Source organism: Pecten maximus, chromosome 14 (assembly GCF_902652985.1).
Source record: "Pecten maximus chromosome 14, xPecMax1.1, whole genome shotgun sequence".
NCBI lineage: Eukaryota > Metazoa > Mollusca > Bivalvia > Pectinida > Pectinidae > Pecten > Pecten maximus.
The window spans coordinates 18919838-18945098 of NC_047028.1; the positions used below are offsets into that span (position 1 = coordinate 18919838).

The following is a 25261-nucleotide window of genomic DNA, read 5'->3' on the forward strand; positions in this document are numbered from 1 at the left end:
CTTGACATTTTCGTACTTGTACTAATTTCCGAACAATCTAGATCTATCAATAAACAAATACTTTTTAATTGCAATGTGTATTTATCACTGGTATGGGTTGAAGCTCTGGGTCAGTTTTCAGATTTGTTAAATGGTAGGGATAAGTTAGAATTCATAAGGGCTTTCCCAGTAAAACATCTACCCCACCCCAGGACTCCAGGTTTGGTTAAGGGGTACCACCTATAGAATTTATTTGATAAATTACATAGAAGTAATAGGAAGGCAATCCAACCATGTATAGAAGTGATTTAATGTGAAGTCCTGGGGTCTGGTAGATATTTTATTGGAATAGCCCTAATAAGGATCTAATATTTTTTTGAAAGCAAACTCTGTTTACTTGATACTACAGGGTGACTCACCGTACCGGTGGAGAACGGAAGAGTTTAAAATGTTTAAAGGAGGCTCGCAGTGGAAACCTCCTCCCATGAACCCTTACACACAGGGCATGCCAGATGAACTGGTCCGTGAAGATCTAAATCTTGACCAGGAGGAAGAGGTTGTCATCAAGAAAGGCCAGCTAACAGATAGGTTGGTTTGATTAATTCAGTAAAGGTCCTCCGTCTAGATTAATTCAGTAAAGGTCCTCCGTCTAGATTAATTCAGTACAGGTCCTCCGTCTAGATTAATTCAGTAAAGGTCCTCCGTCTAGATTGAGAAATGTTCTTGCTGGCTTGGTTAATTTCTGGCCTGAATGAAGGTCACATTGACTTCAAGGATAATCAGTCAAAGGTGCATATTTTTGATTTGCGTTGAGACAGTAGAATTTTTATGATAAAAATACTTTGTAGGGCTTGGGTTCTGAATCAATATGGAAATATCGGTTAGAATCAGGTACCCTTTGTAATGTAGTTTATATAATATTTGTTTTATTTTCCTAAGAAATGAATGGATTCTCCGATACAGTCACATTTGATTTTATTTGTAACTTATTCCAAAAATGTCTTGCCTAAAACTTGTATATAAATCATGAAACAGATGGCCACTTACCATCTTATTTCTATATTGATTTGTCGATTAGCTCATGCCTGGTAATAAGTCCATCCAAGTCTCTCACTAAAAATGCTAAGTTGTCTTAACTTTAAAAGAATTCTTTTAATTGTTTAGTATAGTATAATATCTCTCGGTAACTTTTTCGATTGTAAACGTCATTTTAACATTGACTGCAGCCTTAGAAAGATTAACAAAATTGCATATTAACACAATTTTTAGGAGCCATGCAGGCGCCTTATAGGTTAATAACTGGTCGCCAATGGTGAATTTAAGGTGCCATGGCAACTAAAATAGGAGGCACTTTGAGCCCTGACCAATGCAGAATAAATTGAGTATGTATACTCATTTACTTTAATGTATGTAAGCAGTAACCCGACAACAGTCTGCTTGCATGTGGGCAACCAGATATAGCATACTTGCCAACTTTTTAAAATTCTCATGGGGGAGAAAGTGCGTGAGCAACTTTTTTGACAGGAAAACACATTTCACGCGCGACACATTTAGCAAACAAAAACTAAGGGGAGATAATTTGCTATTGGAAAATAAATTCCTTGCATGAACACTTAAGCTTCCTTCCCTCACAGAAAAAAGATGGGAAAAAACTTATTTCAAGCTTGGCCAATGATCTTTTTTATTCAAGTTTTGAAAGATAATTATATAAGCAACAAGTTACAAAAAATAGCTGCAAAAGTACATCATTTTTAATTATTTCTGGATATGATTTAACTCACTGTTCACTCTAAAATAAAAGTATTTACTTAGATGTGTTATGAAAATTATGTTGTAAGATAGATGTCAGTCAATTAAATGCAAATTATCACAATGATATCACTTTCTATCAAGCTTTCTCTCCAGCAGTAAACTTAAAAAAAAATACCTAAAATGTCACGATAAATATCTAGAGTACAATATAATATCTGAATGAAATTTCAAATGTTTCCTTTGGATTACAACAAAGACAATAATACAAAAAAAAAAAAAAAGGGCTGTACCAGCAGTTGTATTCACTATATGCTTACAACTCAGTACTTTGTAGGTGGGGACTGATACTTAAATTCAAAGTTTTAACATGACAGTATTTAGTTTAAGAAAGTGAGTAATTGTGGACATGTTTTTGTCTTTCAAAATATGAATTGGGAAAGTTTCAGCCAAAATAAGTCTCTGCTAATTGACACTATAAGTATGCTGATGCTACGGTGATTGAAACGACGTTACCTACCGGCAACCAGGCCTTCGGTCTATATGGTCGTTATTGTGAATTTATTTCCTTGTGCTAATTATCTAAAGATCAGCCAATGTTTAAATGTAGTTAACATTTCAATAAGTAATCTGTCAAATTTGATACTCCGTTGATAACATTGCCAGTGTTTTCACTTTTTCTGTCCGAGATGTACTGTCAAGTAGAGGTCGTTTATGCGCTTGACATCAAAGGCATTATATGAAGCCATTTACAAGCGTTTAATCAACCATGACTGACCTGCTACAAAACCATCACCACGCGTCCTCAGCTTAATTGGTTTTAATTAATTGTTTATTTATCGGGGTATTGTCACCCTTGCAGTCAGTGAAGTGTCAGAATTTCGTTACGGTCTGTGAGCAGGTCAGTTAACTGACCAATGCCCCACAGATATGTCTTTCACCAGCCAGCAAGCGTTACCTGTCATAGGCCTAAGTGAATTTAACAAGATGAATAGGGGCTCCATACGGGGTTATCAAGACAGATTCTCCAAAATCGGGAGAATACACTATGTTTTGTCTATACGATCGGGAGACGGGGCAGGGAGTCTGGAATCGGGAAATTCCCGACTAAATCGGGAAAGTTGGCAAGTATGATATAGGCGATAATCAGTTTCTTTGGGACTTTTTCTCCCTAGTCATTCTGTAAGAAAAGTTCACATTTAGAATAAAGGTAGGTGTCATAATTGTAAATTTTTTGTTTGACAGCCAAAGAGATCGGTTAGAAGACACATTGCGCGAGCTCACGCCAGAACGAATGAAAATCGGCGATGCCATGGTATGGTGTCTGGATCATGCAGAGGCAGCAGAGGAAATTGTGGAATGTATTACAGAATCCTTGTCCATTCTACAGACTCCAATCCCTAAAAAGGTCAGAGTCCAGACCACTGATGTGTTCTTTGTCCTACCAGACTGGTTTAGCTTCTGTGACTTGGTACTTCTTAGTATACTATATAAGGTTTCTTACAATAGGTTAAACATTTTAATTTTTGATTTGCAAATAACTGTCTAAAATTCCCTTAGTTGAACACATATATTGGATAAACATTTTAAGTTGAACACATATATTGGATAAACATTGTAATTTTTTATTTGCAAATAAGTGTCAAAAAATTCCCTTAGTTAAATACATATATATGATAAACATTTTGATTTGCAAATTAGTGTCTAAAACATAAAGAAGCAAGTCAGAGCTAAATTTGATATCTACAGAGCTGACAGCAGATCTAGACCTTATTTTGTTGTGTGTTCCAGATTGCGAGGTTGTTCCTGGTGTCGGATATTTTATTTAACAGTAGTGCTAAGGTCCCCAATGCTTCATTCTTTAGAAAATGGTAAGTCTTCTGTCAACAATGATATTTTTAAATGTTAAAGGTAATACCCATATGCTACCTTACTGTAATATGAAAACTTTAATGGATGATATTCTACACAAAACTTAAGGGTATACACCATCATGCGGTGTAATGCTCCTCCTTTGCAAAAGAGTTCCAAACTAAGAAAATGATTATATGCAAATGAGTTCCCAGAATTGTTTGGTAGCAAATTATTGTTTGGAATGGAGATAACTAGGTTCATATTCAGTAAGAGTGTCATGACTTTTTTAGACTCCATTTTTTTATGCATTTTAGAAAATAACATTGGAAAATTAGTAAAAATTAAATTAGTAATGTTTAATTATGCCTTAATTTCTATATTTTTTTCAGTTTTCAAATTAAATTACGAGAAATATTCAAAGACATACACGAGACCTATGTGAATATTGATGGCAGACTAAAAGCAGAACAATTTAAAGTGAGTACCGTACCTGTGAAAAAATGAAAGATCTTATTACTGCAAAGTCTGTATAGTTATTTTCATATACTTGACATATTTTTCAAGATTAATGGAAGTAACTCTGATTTCTTCAAGGTAAAAATTGACTTTTCAAGATATTGAAATTTATTTTATAGGAATATTTCTCTATTGCCCATGTTTAATGTAGACAGAAAACTGAAGCTGAGAAAAAAAGTACAGTGGTTTGGATAAAGACCTTTCAACAAATTAAACAAATCAGATCATACTTGATGGTTTGAGACTGCCTTGTCTACAACTGAAAATGGAGTGGTACTTAGTCTCCCACATTTATCATCTATGTAGAAAATCATACACACAGAAATAATTGACGGAAAAAGACCGCATTTAAATTTATATCTCTAAACATAGGGAAAGAATCTATGTCTTTGAAATAAAAAAAATCTGTTTTGAGAAATTAATTTATTAGAACTGCATAACCAAAAATAGAAAAATGATATGTTTGTGCTGTAATTTTGATAAATTCTTAAACACTTTCAAGTATTATCAACTATAAAGGGAGATAACTTCGAGGAGACAATACAAATATCTCTTGGCTTCATTCATAGCAAAAAGTGATGGGCTGTTTCCGGGCGTGGGAAGACTGGGCTATATACCCCAATGATTATTTGATAAGCCTGCAGAACATCTTCCTTGGCCTTGTCCCTACAAAGGTAAGTACATCACATCAGGGTCCTTCTAAGCTGTTGATAGGACGTTAAACAATACTCGAACAAACTAAACTAATCAAGTGTCCTACTAGAAACCTATCTTAGCAGCCATTATGGCCAAATTCAAGTTTTCAAGGAGTTTTCTATTTTTTTAATCCTCTACCAAAATAGGGAGAGGGGGAACTAATTTTGCATTTGTTTCCTCCATCTTACTGTCTTTCCTTCCTCACTTTATCTTGTACAAGCTCTATGTCCTACACTACTTAGCACTGAAACTTCATATTAAGTGGCAGTGTGTCGTGTACCAAAGGGCACTTTTAAGTTCATTTTGACCTTGACTGATATTTAAGAAAAAAATTAAGAAAAAAATTTGTCTGAGCTTCCTGTATGACCCTGGCTGTTGCGATATCGTTAAACCCCTAAAAAACATGTCTGAGCTCCATTTCCAGCACAACTTGTCATTAGAACTTCTTAGAGTATGGGTTATGTAAGTCAGACAGTGCATAGTGTATCAAAAGTGAATCGAGTACTGAATTGTTTCGTTCTGATTTTGAATATTTAGTCCTCTTAAGTATCAGAGCCCTTCAGTTCTTATGATGAGATTCAAAGTTTTATCTATTTTCTCACTATGGAACTATATACCCAGTTCATATAAATAAACTTTCACTTATCATAGTTAAAGTGATTTTGTTTATATATCTATCAAAGGGTTAAAGATTAAAATTGCAAAATAAACAGTTTTAGTTGGGAAATTGTTCTCAAGATTTTTCCAGCTCGGAGGAAAGTTTTAAGATATAAGAATATTTCCTTTTCTGCATGGGAAATTTACCAACCAGCTCAGAGGGAAATTTTGACAAAGGATTAAGTTTTGTTCTGCATGGAAAATTTATGAAATAGTTATGGGTAAAGAATTTGTCCAGGTTGTTGTGTTGTGTTTACTGGCTGTAGAAAACAAAAACTGCAGTTATGAGGATTTTTTCTTCTAATTTTTATGCCCTGCTATGAAATGGAGGGGGGGAGTATACACAGTAACCATGTCTGTTCTGTCACTCCCCACCGCGCCACGACATTTCACGTCGTGTCATGTCCTGATGCAATATAACTAGCTAATCTCAGGAACTTTTGATGCGATCCTCACCAAACTGTGTTTCGGGTATCAAGTGGCAGCGGGGCCATTTAAGTCTTGCAGGCTTTTTTTATTTAAAAAAAAAAAAAAAAAAAAAGTGTAAGGGGCCGTGGTGGGCTAGTGGTTGAGGTGTCTCGATACTTTATCACTAGCCCTCCACCTCTGGGTTGCGTGTTCGAAAACTACGTGGGTCAGTTGCCTGACCGTAGGCTGGTGGTTTTTCTCTGGGTGCTTCAGCTTTCCTCCATCTCCAAGCCTGGCACGTCCTTAAATGACCCTGGCTGTTAATAGGACATTAAACCAAGTAAACCAAAGTGTAATACGAACTAAGTTCAGAACATAATTTGAGACACAGGTTAATCGGTGTACATTTTGTATATTCTTTTAATATAAAACAAGAAAAGCCGTTTACCTTTTTCTGGTGTTGATATAATAAACTTGTAGTACCTGAAATGGCTGTATCTTCACTGAACATTTATTCTGTTGTTATTATAAACTTTAAAAGGTCTTGAATTGAATTGTAGAAATCCTGTATGAAACCAGTTCGTGTAACATTTCTTTTCTTTGTAGATTACTGATAGGACTTCTGGTGATAGGGTTCAGGTGAGATGATAACAAGGCTGTTTATAAAAGAATTGTTACAGTTTTTAGTGATTTTAGGGACTTGGATACTTGAGTCCTTGACTCATACTTTTCCTGTGGGACTCGCAGAAAGTTTTGAGTATCCATGAAAATATTTGGAAATGATGTTCTGGACTCACCTGAAAAGATCAAATAAAAAACAGAAGTCCTACTGAGCTTTGTCGAACATCGTGCATGAAATGGAAATGAGGGGTTTTAAATTATTGATGCATTGAAAAAGGGGAAGAAAAACGGAAGTGATCACTCACTCCCGAATTTGGGCAGTATTGAATTAAAATTTCCTTTGGAAGTGTGATTTTGTGTAAATATAATCCATGTGTAGTGTTGTTAACTTATATCTGTTGGCTTCGTTTTAATACCCATTCTTTGTACTTACAGACTGTCACTAAGTTACCAGGTATTGACCATTCAGACAGTGAAGATCTAGATGGAGCACCTATTGAGGACTTGGATGGTGCCCCACTTGACCAGTCCAAGGAAGATCTGGATGGGAAAGTTCTGGTGGAGTACGACGGTGAACCCTACTCGGAGGACCTCGATGGGGCACCAAGTAAGTTTACTGTGGCCACTTTTGACTCATTGCTCCACGTTGGATAGTGATTAGTGAAAGGTTTTTGTTGTTTGATAGTATTATAAAGCAAATAGTACATACACTGGTCTGTACTGTATTCAGCTGATAATAGACTGATGTGTACTGTATCACCTTATACTGGTCTGTACTGTATTCAGCTGATAATAGACTGATGTGTACTGTATCACCTTATACTGGTCTGTACTGTATTCAGCTGATAATAGACTGATGTGTACTGTATCACCTTATACTGGTCTGTACTGTATTCAGCTGATAATAGAATGAAACATACTTAATGATATATACTGTATTCAGCTGATAATAGAATATGTACTGCATTCAGCTGATAATAGAATATGTACTGCATTCAGCTGATAATAGAATATGTACTGCATTCAGCTGATGATAGAATATGTACTGCATTCAGCTGATAATAGAAAATGTACTGCATTCAGCTGATGATAGAATATGTACTGCATTCAGCTGATGATAGAATATGTACTGCATTCAGCTGATAATAGAATATGTACTGCATTCAGCTGATAATAGAATATGTACTGCATTCAGCTGATGATAGAATATGTACTGCATTCAGCTGATAATAGAATATGTATTGTAAGTTTTGCCCTTGATGGTTAAATAAGGAGTATTCTCGACTGTGTCATACAGAGGGATAAATTAATTCTGAAAGATCCTATCATTGAGGAGGAATACAGTCAATAATGAATGTAATAGAAAATAATCGGCTAGACAATATTATTCTGAAGCATAACCTAGAGTGAATTTTCAGCTTTTCCTGGTGTTCTAGTGTTGTTGTTATCTGTAATACATTATTAAAATTGTGGGGAATGTTTACATGATGAATTGTTTTTAGCATCATTTTTGTAGCATAATCAAGATTGTTTTTATTTCAAGAAGTATGTGTATTTTCTTTGGTCTGAGTGTCATGCTGAAGACTGTATACAGTAGTCAGTATAAAAACTGAGAAATGTTTGATTCTGTTTAAGTTGGCGAGTACAGAAGGAAGGAGGATCGTAATGATGATCGTGGCACATCACCCGTGGCACCAAAATTCTTAAAATCCAAATGGGAAACTGTTGATGATGCTGAACTTGAGGCTCAGGGTGAGTGTGAAATTACAGGGCAGGAAAAATAATTCATTATCACAATGACTGGGCCTTTGGCAAGTTTGAGTTCGAAAGTACAGATACTTGCCAAGAGTTGAAACATAGTGGTCCAATTAAGGTAAATTTTGTAACAAGTTACATTACTCTAGGGAAAAGATGAAAATTATGGAATTTTGCACTTGCCTATCAGACAAGCATTCTTGTCAATATTTACTTGCCCACAGACCAAATCTGGCTTGGGGGCCATCAGACCTGGGTTGTTTGTTTTCTCACACTGAATTATGGAGACGAAATATTGACTAAATGTTGGTGAGAGATTAGACATGAATTATTATTCTGGTGTGAAATCATTAATGAGAACTTCAATAAAAGGTAGTGAAGCAGGTGCTTGTTTACAGTTATTGATAGTGTGGAGTGTAATGACAGATGTAGCTAGTAAGCATCAATGAAAATACACAATTTCAAAAAATTCTTACTATTTGTTTGACATCAGTTCAAAATCTGTATTTAATTTGACAAATTAACTTGCCTCCAACTCAATGATGTGTACGTCATACCATTAGTCTAAGACTAATTTAAAATCTAAAACATTAGAACTCCTCTTCACCAGTGGTACAGGATCAGCACAGGGACCGCTAAGGCTCTACTTTAAAGCTTAAAATGTTTTTTTATCACCGTACAGTTTACTAGTGCTGTTTTACTGTAAACTTACAGAAAGTTATTATCAAAACAGTTTCGGTTGAATGTTAAGGTCATGTGGCTAACGCAAAAATAAATATTTGGATTAAGGAAAGCTCTTACTCTTGTACCAAATCAGAGGGATAAAATGTTTTAAAACCCTTTCCTTCTTTATGAGGGCTATTCCAGTAAAACATTTATCCTAGCTGACTTTTTTAAGGGTTATCCCCATAAAATGTTTTTAATAAATCACAAAGTTAATAGAAAGGAAATCCAACCATGGATAGAAGTCATTTATTTTGGAGTCCTGGGGTCAGGTAGATATTTTAATGGAATAGCCCTGAAAATCTTTTGTTTACTTAACTCTGATCAGTTTAAAGCTATCCAACATGTCTGTTTGATTTTATCTGATACAATCTTTTGACAATAAAGAAATGAGTTGTTAAATAAGTGATACTGGTCCATCTTTGTAGCCATGACGACTTCTAAGTGGGACCTTCTGGACAACCAGGAAGAAGAGGAGGAGGAGGAAGAAGAAAAACCTCAGGGAGAGATGTATGAAGATATTGATGGACAGTGAGTAACCCATATTGACACAGACACTATCTGGAATTTTATAGGAGATGGCTGATATTAAACATATTTACTTTAACGACATCCTGTAACATCTGATCATATCCAATAGAACAGCAACATGCTCAAATGTTGGTGACACTGACTTTACAGACACACAGGTCTGACACGTTGACTCGGTCCCATACAGTGTCCGCGAAGTCGAGTTTACTGTACTCCAAATCTACATATCTTATACAGTGTCCGCGAAGTCGAGTTTACTGTACTCCAAATCTACATATCTTATACAGTGTCCGCGAAGTCGAGTTTACTGTACTCCAGATCTACATATCTTATACAATGTCTGCGAAGTCGAGTTTACTGTACTCCAAATTAACATATCTTATACAGTGTCCGCGAAGTCGAGTTTACTGTACTCCAAATCTACATATCTTATACAGTGTCTGCGAAGTCGAGTTTACTGTACTCCAAATCTACATATCTTATACAGTGTCTGTGAAGTCGAGTTTACTGTACTCCAAATCTACATATCTTAAACTTCTCGGTTTTATCAGGTATCCTAGATGGTCATTGTGGCAGTCATCTTGAAAATTTATTTTGGACATAAGCATGAAACAATCAGAATCTAAGAGTTTTTGGCTCACTTGGCATGAAGTTTGTCATTGTTAGCTCACCTGCCCGAAGGGCAAGTGAGCTTATGCCGTGGTGCGGCGTCCGTCGTCCGTCCGTCCGTCCGGCCGTCCGGCGTCAACTTTTTCATTCAAACAACTTCTTCTCAATAACCAAGAGGCCCAGGGACTTGATATTGGGCCTGTAGCATGCTGGGGTGAAGGGCTACAAAGTTTGTTCAAATAAATGACCTTGGCCTTCATTCAAGGTCACATGGGTCAAATAGGCTATAATCTTCAAACGACTTCTTCTCAATAACCAAGAGGCCCAGGGACTTGATATTGGGCCTGTAGCATGCTGGGGTAAAGGGCTACAAAGTTTGTTCAAATAAATGATCTTGACCTTCATTCAAGGTCACATGGGTCAAATAGGCTATAATCCTCAAACGACTTCTTCTCAATAACCAAGAGGCCCTGGGACTTGATATTGGACCTGTAGCATGCTGGGGTGAAGGGCTACAAAGTTTGTTCAAAGAAATGACCTTGACTTACATTCAAGGTCACATGGGTCAAATAGGCTATAATCTTCAAACGACTTCTTCTCAATAACCAAGAGGCCCAGGCACTTGATATTGGGCCTGTTGCATGCTGGGGTGAAGGGCTACAAAGTTTGTTCAAATAAATGACCTTGACCTTCATTCAAGGTCACATGGGTCAAATAGGCTATAATCTTCAAACGACTTCTTCTCAATAACCAAGAGGCCCTGGGACTTGATATTGGGCCTGTAGCATGCTGGGGTGAAGGGCTACAAAGTTTGTTCAAATAAATGATCTTGACCTTCATTCAAGGTCACATGAGTCAAATAGGCTTTAATCCTCAAACGACTTCTTCTCAATAACCAAGAGGCCCAGGGACTTGATATTGGACCTGTAGCATGCTGGGGTGAAGGGCTACAAAGTTTGTTCAAAGAAATGACCTTGACTTACATTCAAGGTCACATGGGTCAAATAGGCTATAATCTTCAAACGACTTCTTCTCAATAACCAAGAGGCCCAGGGACTTGATATTGGGCCTGTTGCATGCTGGGGTGAAGGGCTACAAAGTTTGTTCAAATAAATGACCTTGACCTTCATTCAAGGTCACATGGGTCAAATAGGCTATAATCTTCAAACGACTTCTTCTCAATAACCAAGAGGCCCAGGGACTTGATATTGGGCCTGTAGCATGCTGGGGTGAAGGGCTACAAAGTTTGTTCAAATAAATGACCTTGACGTTCATTCAAGGTCACATGGGTCAAATAGGCTATAATCTTCAAACGACTTTTCTCAATAACCAAGAGGCCCAGGGACTTGATATTGGACCTGTAGCATGCTGGGGTGAAGGGCTACAAAGTTTGTTCAAAGAAATGATCTTGACTTACATTCAAGGTCACATGGGTCAAATAGGCTATAATCTTCAAACGACTTCTTCTCAATAACCAAGAGGCCCAGGGACTTGATATTGGGCCTGTTGCATGATGGGGTGAAGGGCTACAAAGTTTGTTCAAATAAATGACCTTGACGTTCATTCAAGGTCACATGGGTCAAATAGGCTATAATCTTCAAACGACTTCTTCTCAATAACCAAGAGGCCCAGGGACTTGATATTGGGCCTGTAGCATGCTGGGGTGAAGGGCTACAAAGTTTGTTCAAATAAATGATCTTGACCTTCATTCAAGGTCACATGGGTCAAATAGGCTATAATCCTCAAACGACTTCTTCTCAATAACCAAGAGGCCCAGGGACTTGATATTGGACCTGTAGCATGCTGGGGTGAAGGGCTACAAAGTTTGTTCAAAGAAATGACCTTGACTTACATTCAAGGTCACATGGGTCAAATAGGCTATAATCTTCAAACGACTTCTTCTCAATAACCAAGAGGCCCAGGGACTTGATATTGGGCCTGTTGCATGCTGGGGTGAAGGGCTACAAAGTTTGTTCAAATAAATGACCTTGACCTTCATTCAAGGTCACATGGGTCAAATAGGCTATAATCTTCAAACGACTTCTTCTCAATAACCAAGAGGCCCAGGGACTTGATATTGGGCCTGTAGCATGCTGGGGTGAAGGGCTACAAAGTTTGTTCAAATAAATGATCTTGACCTTCATTCAAGGTCACATGGGTCAAATAGGCTATAATCCTCAAACGACTTCTTCTCAATAACCAAGAGGCCCTGGGACTTGATATTGGACCTGTAGCATGCTGGGGTGAAGGGCTACAAAGTTTGTTCAAAGAAATGACCTTGACTTACATTCAAGGTCACATGGGTCAAATAGGCTATAATCTTCAAACGACTTCTTCTCAATAACCAAGAGGCCCAGGGACTTGATATTGGGCCTGTTGCATGCTGGGGTGAAGGGCTACAAAGTTTGTTCAAATAAATGACCTTGACCTTCATTCAAGGTCACATGGGTCAAATAGGCTATAATCTTCAAACGACTTCTTCTCAATAACCAAGAGGCCCAGGGACTTGATATTGGGCCTGTAGCATGCTGGGGTGAAGGGCTACAAAGTTTGTTCAAATAAATGACCTTGACCTTCATTCAAGGTCACATGGGTCAAATAGGCTATAATCTTCAAACGACTTCTTCTCAATAACCAAGAGGCCCAGGGACTTGAGGTTGGGCCTGTCTGTAGCATGCTAGGGTGTAGGGCTACCAAGTTTGTTCAACTGAATGACATTGACCTACATTCACGGTCACAGGGTTGAAATATTTTTAAATCTTGCCGTAGCCAAGAGTCACCAAGACCTGATATTAGGCCAATAGTATGCTGGAATGAAGGACTAGAATATTTATTGACATGAATAAACCAAGCTTACTCTGATATTTGAATAAATTGGTTATCAGCATAGTATCTGTAGAAATGACCTCAATCAACTGCAAATTTGCTGTAGAGCCAGGTGAGCGATACAGGCCCATTGGGCCTCTTGTTAATGATTAATTGTCTTCCTGTCAGCTTTCAACCCTTTTGGTTATTATAGCATAGGAGTACATTAATTTTTTGCTAACTTTGAGATAATGTTTTTCTGAGATTTACCATGTTGGAGTGCATTTTGTGAATAAGATTTTGTTGTTTCATCTATGTGTATTTTGTCGTTTCATCTGTGTATTTTGTCGTTTCATCTCTGTTTATTTTGTCGTTTCCAGACCTCTAGATGACGAGGAAGGGTACTCACGAGGCACGGCGTCTGATGAAGAGAGTTTTCAGGATTACTCCGATTATCATCATAAACAGGAAATGACGGAGGAGAGAAGGGCAAAACTTCGAGAGATAGAGGTAACGCATCAAATGTTCATGAGGTCTAAAGAAGATTTATTTCATTTTAACCATTAGCAGTAAAACAGAACAATAACAAAAGAAATCAATATTAATATCAAATCCATTAAAATGCACACATATTTTTAAGGTGAAAGTTATGAAGTACCAAGATGAACTAGAGGCAGGAAAGAGATCAAGAAAAAATCACATTACAATATCACAGCAGGTGGAACACTACAGGAAGAAACTACTGCAGAAGGTTGGTGTTGGTGTTTAATCAATTTACAGTATTTTACAACACAACATATTTTTCTTTCCGAAAGAGAATTATGAAAGTTTTTGATGCGGTATGAATGGTTGTACTGAGGTAATATTACATGTTAATATTAGAATGACCACATAATGTGTGTTTATAGAGATAAACAGAGGTCACTCTAAATAATTGGTATTAACCAGTTAAGATGATACCTTGAAAATAAATCACAGGTATAATGTATAAGGTAGCATATAACCTTAACTCTAACACAAATCACAGGTATAATGTGTAAGGTGGCATATTACCTTAACTCTAACAAAAACAAAAACAAAAAAAAACATGTATAATATGTAAGGTTGCATATAACCTTAACTCTTAACACAAATCACAGGTAGAATGTGTAAGGTAGCATATAACCTTAACTCTCACACAAATTACAGGTAGAATGTGTAAGGTAGCATATAACCTTAACTCTAACACAAATCACAGGTAGAATGTGTAAGGTAGCATATAACCTTAACTCTAACACAAATACAGGTAGAATGTGTAAGGTGGCATATAACCTTAACTCTAACTCAACGACTGATAGATGAAGGCAGATAACTAATGTGATCCACTTGCATTAACTAAATATGGGAAAATATCCTTTGTTGTTTCAGGAAACGGACTCTCCAGGAAGAGACACAAGAAAACGACATCGATCACGGTCATTCTCTCCTTCAGCTTACAGATCTATTTCAAGTAGTCCAAAACGAGGCTCCAAAAGAATGAAAAGGTAGGTGTTACTGGAAATTTGAACCATGGATAGGAAAATCCTAATTTCTTGAATATTTCAGAAGAAGCCTAGAAAATTATGAAATTGAAGACTTTTAAATGTTCTCTTTGGCTAGTAATTGCTACCTAGTCCGTATATATTGATAAAGAGATAAAAAAAACTTTTCATATTTTCGGAGAGGTACAAAATCAATTAACCTCCTTGTAAGTAAATGGTAATTTTAAAATCATGAAATGCTATATAAACTGGTGAAATTCAAAGTTAAGTCCTGAAAGGCTGACATTGTTATAAAAAGGAAATAACAATGAATTTCTGACAATATTTTACAATTTATAGTTGAAACATGTATTTTCAGATGAGTGAAGTGAATATTTTGTCATTTAGTATATCTCTGTTCAATTTCAGTCCTAAGAGATCAAGAAGGTCAAGGTCAAGGTCACCACACAAAAGGTCAACTTCTAGAAGTCCAAGTAGACATCGTCACAAACACAAAAAGAGCAAACATCGAATGTAGTGTTGAACAGAGGGGGGGAGGGTATGGGACATGGGAGGGGTATGCAGGGACATTGACATTGAGTATTCATTCATAAATTAAAAAGATTTGTGTTAATTAGGTTTGGAAGTTCTCTTTATTCCTTAAGAAATACCACTTTTCATCTTGTGATGCATGATTGGAGGTGAATTATTTCATATTTACAGTGTGTATTTGGATAAATGTTTTGTAGAATGCTTCAGATAGAAATTGTGAGCAGATCTCCTTTGAACAACACTTACAGAAAACTATAAATTCTCTTTTGATTGACTCGGGACTTGTATTTATTATAGAATTTGATATTTGCTGTTCAGATAAAATTTATCATGATGTGATTTGCATTAACTTTCATTACTGCTCGTTTTAGATCAATCCTGATTTTGCAGTAGAAGTTCATTCTGTAGCTCCTGAAATCTGCCTATAATAGTAAAACATCACTGAATTTTTTTTTCTGTTTTGTTACAAGTAGTATCAGAGAAAAATGAGGCTAATTTTAATGTAAATATTGTCAAAAAGTTCACATTATTTTTTTTTTTTTATAGTTTCTTAATATTAATTTTGGCATAAAAACATTGAATACCTGTAAATTTATATATTTCAGAGGCAATTCTTATTTTAGTGTATTTCATGTTTAAAGCCTTCTGCTAAATTTTGATTGCCCTAATTTAATTTTCTTGTATTGGTATCCATGGCAACTATTATAAGTGCACTGATTAAGATAGCACTAATCTGTTTAAATTCGGCTATGCACTAAAATTTGAGTGCACAAAGATTTGTACGTTTATAGTATTTGTGTCATGATAAAATATGAACATTGTCCAAAAACATGTCATTTCCGAATCTCTGTGTATTATTGAGAGGTTTTTTAAAAACAAAAACTGCATAGAATATTGCAGAGCTAATTACAGTTTAAAATTTTGGTATCAAGTAGTTGTAGTCTTGTACAACCATTTTAAATACCCACTTTCTTGATTTCAAATGTTGTCATTTCTCAAAATTGTCAGTATGACATTCAATACCTAGATCACTGAAGTTTTGGCAGATTATTTCCAAGTTTTAAGATGTTATCCAGGTTGAATTATATTTTACTATAATACTGCAAAATTTCTTTCAAATTGTATTGATATAGGTGAATTTGTAACAGGAGAAGATTTGAATTTCAGGAATTCTGATCAGACTGATGACCTGACCTGTTGTGATAATCTGTCAGAAATAATTTACCAATGATTCTTTAATGTTGTGAGGAAGTCCTTTTTGAAAAAAAAAAAAGAAAAAAAAGTCACTTTTGAAAACAAATGGACTCGTAGATGCAGAAAAATACAAAAACAATTATGCTAGAGTCATGCTTGAGTCAGTCTGACAATTGTGACATGTATCTAGTAATATAATAATAATCACAAGGAAAATATCCCATTTACGAGTGCATAGTCTGTGTAAGTGAGCACATACAGAATGTATTTTATCAGTTATGGTTGAATTGTTGAGTCTGCATCTGGTTACAAAATTTACAGAAATAAAATAACACAATGAGATTCTTTCTACATAAACAGTCACATATTATGTAAGTCTTAAAATCTGAAATCTTGTGTATTAACACAAATAAATAAATAAATAAAAAAAATATACAGAAAATAAATCTATATAGATTTTTATCTGAAGCCCTTCGTCTTGTTGTTTGTTGATTTTTACACCCTGCCATTTTATGGGGCGGGGGTTGATTTTTACACCCTACAATTTTATGGGGCGGGGCATGGCATAGTGTATTGTCCTTGTCTCTTTCCAGGGGAATGACATGTCTCACGAGCCCCTCATAGCTTTGGTTCATATTTACATCTAAATAACAACATCCATTTCTCTACCTGAATATATTCTGGTGGCCATTGGTCAAGATTAAAAGGTCAAAGGTCACATTTGATCCCTTCTGCACTGGGCACATTGTTCAGAATCAAAGCCATTTGTTGAGAACCCTTGACAGATTCGGTTCATGTTTATACCACAACGACAAGATAAAATTCTACACTTTATCACTTTTTGTTGGTCATTGGTCATTGACAAAGGGACAAAATTTCACATTTGACCCCTTGTGACATTTGACCCCTTCTGAATCAATGTCATAGATTGAAAAGTCAATAGATTTGATTCATATTTGCACCATGATATCAAAACATCTTTGCACAAGAACAAGGGTAGGTTACAGATATTTCCTAATTTGACCTCACTAATAGTGTTAACAATTCTGTAATAAGTTAAAAAAACTGCAATAAGATAATTGACTGGTCTAAACTAACCATTGTTTGTAGTCTGTTGTTCATCTTATAATAATTCTTATAAGATAAATGAATTGTAAACTGTACAATCATGTCCTCATTTTACAACACTTTCTAAACAAGTTGTATCCATTTCTATCGTCACTCTTGTTGGTCTGGACGGAAGCATGTCAGAAGGCCTTACTGTGAGTGTGAGAGGAAAGCTGGAGTACCTCTGACAAACCTTTTCTGGTTACCAAGGTGAAATGAGTGGCTACCACTGGGCCACCTATTCTTCTGGGAAATATTAAAGATAGAATTTAATGGTCCTAGATATTCACGTTTCATTTTGGAACTGGTTGTTAACCTGTTTGGATTATTCTTCATTGTCTGAATATTTCTGACGTTATTTTAGTTAACTGAGACTAAGTCTGTAGTGACCTATTGAAATTAGGTTTGTCCATTGTCATGCTTCATAAACAATTTAATTTTTGACTTCTCAATAACCATGAGGCACATGGCATGCTGGGATGAAGGGCTACTAAGTCTCTTCAAATAAGTAAAAATGTGTAAAAATCTTCAAAAACATTTTTTTTTATATCCAAGATGCCCAGTTCATGATATTGGGCCTGTAGCTTGCTTGGAGAAAAGGTTAGGTAATTTGTTAAATGAATGACACTGACCTACTTGAAAGATCAAAGGAATCAAATGTTTGAATGACTTAAGTAATCAAGAGACCAAGGGCCATGCTATTGAGCCAGTAGCATCCTGGGACGAAGGGCTACTAAGTTTGTTCAATGGATGACCTCCACCTACTATCAAGGTCGAAGGGGTCAAATGTGTTAAAATACTTGAATGATTTCTGAACAACTATGAGGTTCAGGGTTATGATATTGGGTCAGTAAGATGCTGGGATAATGGGCTACCAATTTTGTTCAAATGAATGACCTTGGCCTATGTTTAAAGGTCACATTAGTCAAATGTGTCAAAATTTTGGAACTACTTCTCATCATCTCATATTCAGCCAGAAACATACTGGGGGATGAAGGGCTACCAAATGTGTACAGATGAATGACTAAGTTACTTCTAAGGTCACAGGGGTCAAATGTGTTAAAACACAAATCTCAGAATGATTTATTTACACCAACCTTGATCTACTTTCAAGATCTAAATGGTTCAAATGTGATAAAATATTTCAACGTCTTCGCAATTAACAAGAGAGTTTTTGTAATGACATTGATCAATAAGTACAATGGGATGTTGTTAACAAGGCCAACAACACTGAGAAGTTCCCAGCTTTCAGCTATGTTTGCTGGGGGCCTTCGTCACTTTACAGGGGGGGGGGGGGGGGGGGGGGGGGGGGGGAGTGGTTAAGGTGTCCCGACACTTCATCACTAGCCCTCCACCTCTGGGTTACGAGTTCGAAACCTACGTGGGGCAGTTGCCAGGTACTGACAGTAGCAGTAGGCCGGTGTTTTTTCTCCGGTTACTCCGGCTTTCCTCCGCCCCAAACCTGGCACGTCCTTAAATGTCCCTGGCTGTTAATAGGACGTTAAACAAAAACACTGGACATATTAAGATGAGATGAAAAGTTGAGAGGGATGCAGTCGATTTTAATTGCAATTTTGATAAAAAAAAATTAAAAAAATCATGGTATTAATTCTTACATTATATCATCATTAGGGTATATATTTTATCATGAACATGTTTTCTTTTGTTTTTCTTAATTCATCTATTACCGAAACATAGAGAGGCTTTAAATCTACAGCTTTCAAACAATGATTTATGATAATTATATAAATAAGTGGTTTGTACTTGTGTTGCAGTTAGTCATGTTGATTTGATGTTTATCATATTCCCAGAATATATATTTTCTTCCTGTTTAGTCACTCCTTTCAATTTGTCATCCGGAAAATGTTCAGTTTGATAAAATTTATGATACACATCCCGGAAATACACCAACATTTCATGGTCACGTTTTATATATACTGTACTTGTATCTCATTGAACTCTCAACCCTCGGTTCGTTTATAATTTTAGTGAACTCCCAACCCTTGGTTAGTTTATATATTTTAGTGAATTCCCTACCCTCAGTTCGTTTATATATTTTAGTGAATTCCCTACCCTTGGTTAATTTATATATTTTAGTGAACACTCAACCCTCGGTTAGTTTATATATTTTAGTGAATTTCCTTCCTTTGGTTCGTTTATATATTTTAGTGATCTCCCAACCCTCAGTTCGTTTATATATTTTAGTGAATTCCCTACCCTCAGTTCTTTTATATATTTTAGTGAATTCCCTACCCTTGGTTAGTTTATATATTTTAGTGAACACCCAACCCTTGGTTAGTTTATATATTTTAGTGAATTCCCTACCCTTGGTTAGTTTATATATTTTAGTGAACACCCAACCCTTGGTTAGTTTATATATTTTAGTGAACTCCCAACCCTCGGTTAGTTTATATATTTTAGTGAATTCCTTACCCTTGGTTAGTTTATATATTTTAGTGAATTCCCTACCCTTGGTTCGTTTATATATTTTAGTGAACTCCCAACCCTCGGTTAGTTTATATATTTTAGTGAATTCCTTACCCTTGGTTTGTTTATATATTTTAGTGAATTTCCAACCCTCAGTTCGTTTGTATATTTTAGTGAATTTCCTACCTTTGGTTCTTTTATATATTTTAGTGAACTCCCAACCCTCGGTTAGTTTATATATTTTAGTGAATTTCCTACCTTCGGTTCGTTTATATATTTTAGTGAATTCCTAACCCTCGTTTAATTCGTTTATATATTTCAGTATAATTAGGATTGTACCTCATTTTGAATTTGTAGCATATACCCTTAACTCGAACACAGATTACAGGTATAATGTGTAAGGTAGCATATAACCTTAACTCTAACACAAATGACAGGTTCCGTGTGTAAAGAACCATAACCTTAACTGGAACACAGATTACAGGTATAATGTGTATGGTAGTATATTACCTTAACGATACCACATCTCAGACATAGAGGAATTATCTATTATCTTTAAATTTAAGACAAAAACAGAGGCTCAATTTTTTCTAGCGTAAATGTATAAAACGTTTGATTATGTAGGACAAAATATGTACTACAGTTTTTTCTTTTTAATTCTGTTTAATCGATAAAAAAGAAACATAGCTATGTAATAAGTAAATGCCCTGACTGGTCTTCCATATGTCCTGTGCACTAAGCAATGGCACAGGAGACCTCACTTTACCGAAGACCTCACTTTACCGGAGACCTCACTTTACCGGAGACCTCACTTTACCGAGACCTCACTTTACCGGAGACCTCACTTTACCGGATACCTTCCTTTACCGGAGACCTCACTTTACCGAGACCTTACTTTACCGGAGACCTCACTTTACCGGAGACATCACTTTACCGGATACCTTCCTTTACCGGAGACCTCACTTTACCGGAGACCTCATTTTTCCGGAGACCTCACTTTTCCTGAGATCTTACATTACCGGATACCTCACTTTACCGGAGACCTTACTTTACCGGAGACCTCACTTTACTCGAGACCTCAATTTACCGGAGACCTCACTTTACCGGAGACCTCACTTAACCGGAGACCTCACTTTACCGGATACCTCACTTTACCGGATACCTCACTTTACCGTCGATCTTACTTTACCGGATACCTTCCTTTACCGGAGACCTCACTTTACCGGAGACCTCACTTTACCGGATACCTCACTTTACCGGAGACCTCACTTTACCGGAGACCTCACTTTACCGGATACCTCACTTTACCGGATACCTCACTTTACCGGATACCTCACTTTACCGGATACCTCACTTTACTGGAGACCCCACTTTACCGGAGACATCACTTTACCGGATACCTCACTTTACCGGATACCTCACTTTACCGGATACCTCACTTTACCGGACACCTCACTTTACCGGGGACTTTACTTTACCAGATACCTCACTTTACAAGAGACCTCACATTACCGGATACCTCACTTTACCGGGGACCTCACTTTACTGGAGACCTCACTTTAACGGATACCTCACTTTACCGGATACCTCACTTTACCGGAGACATCACTTTACTGGACACCTCACTTTACCGGATACCTCACTTTACCGGATACCTCACTTTACCGTCGATCTTACTTTACCGGATACCTTCCTTTACCGGAGACCTCACTTTACCGGATACCTCACTTTACCGGAGACCTTACTTTACCAGAGACCTCACTTTACCGGATACCTTCCTTTACCGGAGACCTCACTTTACCGGATACCTCACTTTACCGGATACCTCACTTTACCGGAGACCTCACTTTACCGGATACCTCACTTTACCGGAGACCTTACTTTATTGGAGACCTCACTTTACCGGATACCTCACTTTACCGGATACCTCACTTTACCGGATACCTCACTTTACCGGAGACCTCACTTTACCGGAGACCTCAGTTTACGGGATATCTCACTTTACCGGAGACCTCACTTTACCGGAAATCACGCTTTATCGGAGACCTTACTTTATTGGAGACCTCAATTTACCGGTGACCTCACTTTACCGGATACCTCACTTTACCGGATACCTCACTTTACCGGATACCTCACTTTACCGGAGACCTCACTTTACCGGAGACCTCACTTTACCGGGGACCTCACTTTACTGGAGACCTCAATTTACCGGATACCTCACTTTACCGGGGACCTCACTTTACTGGAGACCTCACTTTAACGGATACCTCACTTTACCGGATACCTCACTTTACCGGAGACATCACTTTACTGGACACCTCACTTTACCGGATACCTCACTTTACCGGATACCTCACTTTACCGTCGATCTTACTTTACCGGATACCTTCCTTTACCGGAGACCTCACTTTACCGGATACCTCACTTTACCGGAGACCTTACTTTACCAGAGACCTCACTTTACCGGATACCTTCCTTTACCGGAGACCTCACTTTACCGGATACCTCACTTTACCGGATACCTCACTTTACCGGAGACCTCACTTTACCGGATACCTCACTTTACCGGAGACCTTACTTTATTGGAGACCTCACTTTACCGGATACCTCACTTTACCGGATACCTCACTTTACCGGATACCTCACTTTACCGGAGACCTCACTTTACCGGAGACCTCAGTTTACGGGATATCTCACTTTACCGGAGACCTCACTTTACCGGAAATCACGCTTTATCGGAGACCTTACTTTATTGGAGACCTCAATTTACCGGTGACCTCACTTTACCGGATACCTCACTTTACCGGATACCTCACTTTACCGGATACCTCACTTTACCGGAGACCTCACTTTACCGGAGACCTCACTTTACCGGGGACCTCACTTTACTGGAGACCTCAATTTACCGGATACCTCACTTTACCGGAGACATCACTTTACTGGACACCTCACTTTACCGGAAATCACGCTTTATCGGATACCTCACTTTACCGGATACCTCACTTTACTGGACACCTCACTTTACCGGATACCTTCCTTTACTGAAGACCTCACTTTACCGGAGACCTCACTTTACCGGATACCTAACTTTACCGGATACCTCACTTTACCGGATACCTCACTTTACCGGATACCTCACTTTACTGGAGACCCCACTTTACCGGAGACATCACTTTACCGGATACCTCACTTTACCGGATACCTCACTTTACCGGATACCTCACTTTACCGGGGACCTCACTTTACTGGAGACCTCACTTTACCGGATACCTAACATTCCGGAGACATCACTTTACTGGACACCTCACTTTACCGGAAATCACGCTTTATCGGATACCTCACTTTACCGGATACCTCACTTTACTGGACACCTCACTTTACCGGATACCTTCCTTTACCGGGGACCTCACTTTACTGGAGACCTCACTTTACCGGATACCTTCCTTTACTGAAGACCTCACTTTACCGGATACCTAACTTTACCGGATACCTCACTTTACCGGATACCTCACTTTACCGGATACCTCACTTTACTGGAGACCCCACTTTACCGGAGACATCACTTTACCGGATACCTCACTTTACCGGATACCTCACTTTACCGGATACCTCACTTTACCGGGGACCTCACTTTACTGGAGACCTCACTTTACCGGATACCTTCCTTTACTGAAGACCTCACTTTACCGGAGACCTCACTTTACCGGATACCTCACTTTACCGGATACCTCACTTTACCGGATACCTCACTTTACTGGAGACCCCACTTTACCGGAGACATCAATTTACCGGATACCTCACTTTACCGGATACCTCACTTTACCGCATACCTCACTTTACCGGACACCTCACTTTACCGGGGACTTTACTTTACCAGATACCTCACTTTACCAGAGACCTCACATTACCGGATACCTCACTTTACCGGGGACCTCACTTTACTGGAGACCTCACTTTACCGGATACCTCACTTTACCGGATACCTCACTTTACAGGAGACATCACTTTACTGGACACCTCACTTTACCGGATACCTCACTTTACCGGATACCTCACTTTACCGTCGATCTTACTTTACCGGATACCTTCCTTTACCGGAGACCTCACTTTACCGGATACCTCACTTTACCGGAGACCTTACTTTACCAGAGACCTCACTTTACCGGATACCTTCCTTTACCGGAGACCTCACTTTACCGGATACCTCACTTTACCGGATACCTCACTTTACCGGAGACCTCACTTTACCGGATACCTCACTTTACCGGAGACCTCACTTTACCGGAGACCTCACTTTACCGGAGACCTCACTTTACCGGAGACCTCAGTTTACGGGATATCTCACTTTACCGGAGACCTCACTTTACCGGATACCTCACTTTACCGGATACCTCACTTTACCGTCGATCTTACTTTACCGGATACCTTCCTTTACCGGAGACCTCACTTTACCGGATACCTCACTTTACCGGAGACCTTACTTTACCAGAGACCTCACTTTACCGGATACCTTCCTTTACCGGAGACCTCACTTTACCGGTGACCTCACTTTACCGGATACCTCACTTTACCGGAGACCTCACTTTACCGGATACCTCACTTTCCGGAGACCTTACTTTATTGGAGACCTCACTTTACCGGTGACCTCACTTTACCGGAGACCTCACTTTACCGGAGACCTCAGTTTACGGGATATCTCACTTTACCGGAGACCTCACTTTACCGGAAATCACGCTTTATCGGAGACCTTACTTTATTGGAGACCTCACTTTACCGGTGACCTCACTTTACCGGATACCTCACTTTACCGGATACCTCACTTTACCGGATACCTCACTTAACCGGAGACCTCACTTTACCGGAGACCTCACTTTACCGGGGACCTCACTTTACTGGAGACCTCAATTTACCGGATACCTCACTTTACCGGAGACATCACTTTACTGGACACCTCACTTTACCGGAAATCACGCTTTATCGGATACCTCACTTTACCGGATACCTCACTTTACTGGACACCTCACTTTACCGGATACCTTCCTTTACCGGGGACCTCACTTTACTGGAGACCTCACTTTACCGGATACCTCACTTTACCGGAGACCTCACTTTACCGGAGACCTCACTTTACCGGATACCTAACATTCCGGAGACCTCACTTTACCGCAACATTTCATGGTCACGTTTTATATATACTGTACTTGTATCTCATTGAACTCTCAACCCTCGGTTCGTTTATAATTTTAGTGAACTCCCAACCCTCGGTTCTTTTATATATTTTAGTGAACTCCCAACCCCCAGTTCGTTTATATATTTTAGTGAATTCCCTACCCTTGGTTAGTTTATATATTTTAGTGAACTCCCAACCCTCGGTTAGTTTATATATTTTAGTGAATTTCCTACCTTTGGTTCGTTTATATATTTTAGTGATCTCCCAACCCTCAGTTCGTTTATATATTTTAGTGAACTCCCAACCCTCGGTTCTTTTATATATATTTTAGTGAACTCCCAACCCTCGGTTCGTTTATATATTTTAGTGAATTTCCTACCTTCGGTTCGTTTATATATTTTAGTGAATT

The 25261-nt window shown here is 38.0% G+C and overlaps 1 protein-coding gene across 2 annotated transcripts in view; it reads left to right on the forward strand.

The window, feature by feature from the left end:
- LOC117342146 (U2 snRNP-associated SURP motif-containing protein-like) overlaps positions 1-16353 on the forward strand; it is a 31468-nt gene extending 15115 nt beyond the window's left edge. Inside the window, exons 13-25 of one of the 2 annotated variants that reach the window (XM_033904157.1) lie at positions 389-567; positions 2974-3136; positions 3520-3599; positions 3972-4059; positions 4668-4772; positions 6466-6498; positions 6916-7087; positions 8116-8232; positions 9387-9489; positions 13284-13413; positions 13544-13654; positions 14311-14426; positions 14832-16353. In XM_033904157.1, the coding sequence (XP_033760048.1) occupies positions 389-567; positions 2974-3136; positions 3520-3599; positions 3972-4059; positions 4668-4772; positions 6466-6498; positions 6916-7087; positions 8116-8232; positions 9387-9489; positions 13284-13413; positions 13544-13654; positions 14311-14426; positions 14832-14940 (1506 nt within the window). In that variant the 3' untranslated portion in view covers positions 14941-16353. The remainder of the gene's footprint in view (positions 1-388; positions 568-2973; positions 3137-3519; positions 3600-3971; positions 4060-4667; positions 4773-6465; positions 6499-6915; positions 7088-8115; positions 8233-9386; positions 9490-13283; positions 13414-13543; positions 13655-14310; positions 14427-14831) is intronic. The other variant, XM_033904158.1, reaches the window with a different exon arrangement.
- Positions 16354-25261: the final 8908 nt, after the last annotated feature.